At 47.3% G+C, this 6,000-nt stretch overlaps 1 protein-coding gene across 2 annotated transcripts in view; it reads left to right on the forward strand.

The window, feature by feature from the left end:
* lgals9 (galectin 9) overlaps positions 1 to 3,513 on the forward strand; it is a 62,196-nt gene extending 58,683 nt beyond the window's left edge. For both annotated transcript variants that reach the window (NM_001127078.1, XM_012953145.2), the window contains 2 exon segments: positions 1,474 to 1,669; positions 3,062 to 3,513. In NM_001127078.1, the coding sequence (NP_001120550.1) occupies positions 1,474 to 1,669; positions 3,062 to 3,181 (316 nt within the window). In that variant the 3' untranslated portion in view covers positions 3,182 to 3,513.
* Positions 3,514 to 6,000: the final 2,487 nt, after the last annotated feature.

Here is a 6,000-nt window from a genome sequence, read left to right on the forward strand (position 1 = left end):
GACCCATAGCACTGACCCATAGCACTGACCCATAGCTCTGACCCATAGCTCTGACCCATAGCACTGACCCATAGCACCGACCCATAGCACCGACCCATAGCACCGACCCATAGCACCGACCCATAGCTCTGACCCATAGCACCGACCCATAGCACCGACCCATAGCACCGACCCATAGCACCGACCATAGCACCGACCCATAGCACCGACCCATAGCACCGACCCATAGCACCGACCCATAGCTCTGACCCATAGCACCGACTCATAGCACCGACCCATAGCACCGACCCATAGCACCGACCCATAGCACCGACCCATAGCACCGACCCATAGCACCGACCCATAGCACCGACCCATAGCACCGACCCATAGCACCGACCCATAGCACCGACCCATAGCACCGACCCATAGCACCGACCCATAGCACCGACCCATAGCACCGACCCATAGCAGACCCATAGCACCGACCCATAGCACTGACGCACTGACCCATAGCACTGACCCATAGCACTGACCCATAGCACTGACCCATAGCACCGACCCATAGCACCGACCCATAGCACCGACCCATAGCACTGACCCATAGCACCGACCCATAGCACTGACCCATAGCACTGACCCATAGCACTGACCCATAGCACTGACCCATAGCACTGACCCATAGCACTGACCCATAGCACCGACCCATAGCACCGACCCATAGCACTGACCCATAGCACCGACCCATAGCACTGACGCACTGACCCATAGCACCGACCCATAGCACTGACCCATAGCACTGACCCATAGCACTGACCCATAGCACCGACCCATAGCACCGACCCATAGCACTGACCCATAGCACCGACCCATAGCACTGACGCACCGACCCATAGCACCGACCCATAGCACCGACCCATAGCACCGACCCATAGCACTGACCCATAGCACCGACCCATAGCACTGACGCACCGACCCATAGCACCGACCCATAGCACCGACCCATAGCACCGACCCATAGCACTGACCCATAGCACTGACCCATAGCACTGACCCATAGCACTGACCCATAGCACTGACCCATAGCACCGACCCATAGCACCGACCCATAGCACCGACCCATAGCACTGACCCATAGCACCGACCCATAGCACCGACCCATAGCACTGACCCATAGCACTGACCCATAGCACTGACCCATAGCACTGACCCATAGCACTGACCCATAGCACTGACCCATAGCGCTGACCCATAGCGCTGACCCATAGCACTGACCCATAGCACTGACCCATAGCGCTGACCCATAGCGCTGACCCATAGCGCTGACCCATAGCACTGACCCATAGCACCGACCCATAGCACTGACCAGAACAATAAGAATTATTTTGTGGGCTACTTTAATAGTTTAAATAGTAAATGAATCTAAGAGCAGGGGTTGCAGGAAGACGTAACTCTGTGCTATGGGTGTTCATGTAAAATTATTCTTTTTTTAAGGTTTGCTGTGAATTTTCTTTGCTTCAACAATGATATCGCCTTTTACTTTAACCCCCGGCTTGACGATGGCAATGTTATTGTATGTAACACAAAGCTGGGCGACAAGTGGGGCAAAGTAGTACGGATCCCTAACATGCCCTTCAGCGAGGAGGAGCCCTTTCAGATAGCCATAACCGTACTGGAGCATATGTTTGAGGTGAGACTTTCTGTTACAGCCCAGTAATAAAGATAATAGATAAATATCTAGATTTCTCTCTGCTCTGCTCAGTACAATGTATACGGATGCTATAGGTCAGACCGAGGAAATAATGAAATGATTTCTTTCTGGGATGAGGTGTTCTAGGCATGGGGGTGCAATGTTCCCCAATTAATGGCTCCAAAACTTGCCCCTTTGTGATTAATAATTAACAGAACAGTCCCTTTGTATAAACCAGTGATCCCCAACCAGTGGCTCGGGGGGAACATGTTGCTCCCCAACCCCTTGGATGTTGCTCTCAGTGCCCCCAAACCAGGGAGTTATTTTTGAATTCCTGACTTGGGGGCAAGTTTTGGTTGAATAAAAACAAGATTCCCTACCAAATAAAGCCCCTGTAAGCTGATAGGGTGCATAGAGGCCCCTAATAGCCAATCACAGCCCTTATTTGGCTCCTCCATGAGCTTTTATGGTGCTTGTGTTGCTCCCCAAGTCTTTGGCTCACGAGTAAGAAAGGTTGGGGATCCCTGTGTTAGATTTTAGGAATGGATGAAATTACCTGAAATGATAACGACAGAAGGGTGAAATGGATAGTGAATTATTTTAGGCCCTTATGCCTTGTGGCCCAATTACCCAAAAGAATAGGCGCACGTCTAAAAATAGTCGCAAGAATAGTCGCGTGGCCAAAAATTGTCGCAAGAATAGTCGCGGGCATCAAAAGAATAGGTGCACGTCCAAAAATTTTCGCAAGAATAGTCGCACGCCCCAAAATTGTCACAAGAATAGTCGCGTGGCCAAAAATTGTCCCAAGAATAGTCCCGGGCATCAAAAGAATAGTCACACGTCGAAAAATAGTTGCAAGAATAGTCTCTTGTCCAAAAATAGTCGCAAGAATAGTCGGGTGTCCAAAAATTGTCGCAAGAATAGTCTCTTGTCCAAAAATAGTCGCAAGAATAGTCGGGTGTCCAAAAATTGTCGCAAGAATAGTCTCTTGTCCAAAAATAGTCGCAAGAATAGTCGGGTGTCCAAAAATTGTCGCAAGAATAGTCGGGTGTCCAAAAATTGTCGCAAGAATAGTCTCTTGTCCAAAAATAGTTGCAAGAATAGTCGGGTGTCCAAAAATTGTCGCAAGAATAGTCTCTTGTCCAAAAATAGTCGCAAGAATAGTCTCTTGTCCAAAAATAGTCGCAAGAATAGTCGGGTGTCCAAAAATTGTCGCAAGAATAGTCGGGTGTCCAAAAATTGTCGCAAGAATTTTTCTGCTCAACATTTTCGCCATTTCGCGAATCTTTTGGCTCATCGCTACCAGTGTGACCTTTCTTTGTTCCTGGCCAGTCACCTCTATTTTACTTTCCTTGTCCTTCTGCCGTTCACCTTTTTCATTCTTCTTCCCAGGTGTCAGTGAATGGAGACAATGTCTTGGAATACCGTCACCGTGTCTCTTACCAAGCCATCAAGTCTCTGTATATCAATGGGGATGTTACTCTTACCAACGTTACCTTCTCTGAGCCATGAGTAAAGCCACACATGTCCGGATATTTTGGCTGTAACCAAAGCAGCAGATACCTGGGAGCACTGGAGAAGATGGAGGTGGTGGTGCAACTCTACAAGTACCTTGGGCCAGTAAGGTTTTTACAGAAAAGCAGTTCAGACCTGGGGTTGCCTAACTCATTTGCACCAGTGATTTTCATTTCCTTCTTTTATTGTTATGGTGCCCAGAAGGCTAAGCAAACCTGATTAAGTATATAAATAAAGCTGTAGTGCATGTTTATCCCCACTATTAAGTCTGCAATGGACCCAATGTGCCAGGCTTCTTGCCCTGACCAATAAAGCTGCTTTTCATCTTACGACTCCGTTTATGCTTCATGTTTGTCATTAGCCAATAACTATGGTTTTCCTCTGTTAATCCCAAAGCCAACATCTTTCTTACCTCTTTATATACTGTCTGAGGCTTAGCAACAGTTTCTTGCTCAATAAGATTAGTACCCACATGGCTGCTAATCCTTTTATACTGCAACACAGTGCCACCTTATGGCCAAACAGTAGAACTGCAAAAGTCATGCTAAGACTCAGGAAAAGGGACTCACTTCCCATCTATCTTAAAGGAATACTGTAATGAAAAAACACATTTTTTTCCCAAGATCAGTTAATAGAGCTTCTCCAGCAGAATCCTGTAATCTGTTTTTTAAAGACACAGATTTGTTTATGTAGCACACCCATAGGTGTAGCTGTGTTATATGGGTCCTGCTCTCACCCACCTCTGGTGACACCCACAACCCCCAGTGAAACACATAGATCTGGAGACCCAGTAATAAAGATAAATTGAACGATCTCTCTTCCAGCAATATGTTTCCACAAATAGCGACTGAACATACAGTTACATCAACAATGCAATATCAAACGTTGGTGGCAAAGGAATACAATGGAAAATGATAATAACTTGTTGAGTGCACTTTAAATAACGGACCTATATAAGCAGACTGATCTAATCCACTCAGATACCGTTTAAATCAAGTTCCCTGAACACTGTGTTAGTATAAGCAGCAAGGCCGGCAGCTGGAGCTCATATATATCAGTATTTGTAACCCACAAGCTGCAGTGGGAGGCTTCACAGTTGATACAAGATGGATTATTTGCTATATATGAATAATCCTCTTTAAATAAGCCCATACACTTCAGAATAGATTATAGGCCAGCACATATAACAGTCTTGTCTCTAGCCCTCACTGTAACTGGGTGTATAAGGCCCTGCAATGCCTGATTATGCCAAAGTCAGAATCCACAGGAATCACTCACTGAAAACTGGGCCTGTGAGTCTGCCGGGGCTGCAATATGGGCAGATGATAAAGCTACCAATAAACTAGATCCACTATCAGCCAATCACTGCGGCCTCAGCTTCCTTCACACTGTAGTAATAAAGTAGTTTGCTTCCAGTTTATGAAGATTCTGAAGCTTTCAGTGCTGAAGATTAATAGAATTACAAGTCCCAGCAATATGATTATACACAGAATATACTTTGTACAGTTATTTAATAGCCATGTTAGCTGAATGGCTACACTTATATTTCATTTTGAAATGTCACATGGGGCTAGACATACTGTATTCTTCATTTCCCAGGGTGCCACAGCCATGTAACCTGTGTTCTGATAAACTCCAGTCACACTTTACTACTGCGCTGCAAGTTGGAGGGATACCCCCCCCCCCCCCCAGCAGCCGATGAGCAGAACAATGGGAAGGGAGCAAGATAGCAGCTCCCAGTAGGTATCAGAATAGCACTCAATAGTAAGAAATCCAAGTCCGGCTTGGGACTCCTCCAGTTACATGGGAGTAGGAGAAACAATAGGTTAGCTGAAAGCAGTTCTAATGTGTAGCGCTGGCTCCTTCTGAAAGCTCAGACTCAGGCACACTTTACTGCTGCGCTGCAAGTTGGAGGGATACCCCCCCCCCCCCAGCAGCCGATGAGCAGAACAATGGGAAGGGAGCAAGATAGCAGCTCCCAGTAGGTATCAGAATAGCACTCAATAGTAAGAAATCCAAGTCCGGCTTGGGACTCCTCCAGTTACATGGGAGTAGGAGAAACAATAGGTTAGCTGAAAGCAGTTCTAATGTGTAGCGCTGGCTCCTTCTGAAAGCTCAGACTCAGGCACACTTTACTGCTGCGCTGCAAGTTGGAGTGATACCCCCCCTCCCCCCCAGCAGCCGATCTGCAGAACAATGGGAAGGGGGCAAGATAGCAGCTCCCAGTAGGTATCAGAATAGCACTCAATAGTAAGAAATCCAAGTCCGGCTTGGGACTCCTCCAGTTACATGGGAGTAGGAGAAACAATAGGTTAGCTGAAAGCAGTTCTAATGTGTAGCGCTGGCTCCTTCTGAAAGCTCAGACTCAGGCACACTTTACTGCTGCGCTGCAAGTTGGAGTGATATCCCCCCCCTCACCCCCAGCAGCCAATCAGCAGAACAATGGGAAGGGAGCAAGATAGCAGCTCCCAGTAGGTATCAGAATAGCACTCAATAGTAAGAAATCCAAGTCCAGCTTGGGACTCCTCCAGTTACATGGGAGTAGGAGAAACAATAGGTTAGCTGAAAGCAGTTCTAATGTGTAGCGCTGGCTGAAAGCTCAGACTCAGGCACACTTTACTGCTGCGCTGCAAGTTGGAGGGATACCCCCCCCCCCCCAGCAGCCGATGAGCAGAACAATGGGAAGGGAGCAAGATAGCAGCTCCCAGTAGGTATCAGAATAGCACTCAATAGTAAGAAATCCAAGTCCGGCTTGGGACTCCTCCAGTTACATGGGAGTAGGAGAAACAATAGGTTAGCTGAAAGCAGGTCTAATG

The sequence above is a fragment of the Xenopus tropicalis genome, chromosome 3, assembly GCF_000004195.4.
Source record: "Xenopus tropicalis strain Nigerian chromosome 3, UCB_Xtro_10.0, whole genome shotgun sequence".
In the NCBI taxonomy this organism is placed as follows: domain Eukaryota; kingdom Metazoa; phylum Chordata; class Amphibia; order Anura; family Pipidae; genus Xenopus; species Xenopus tropicalis.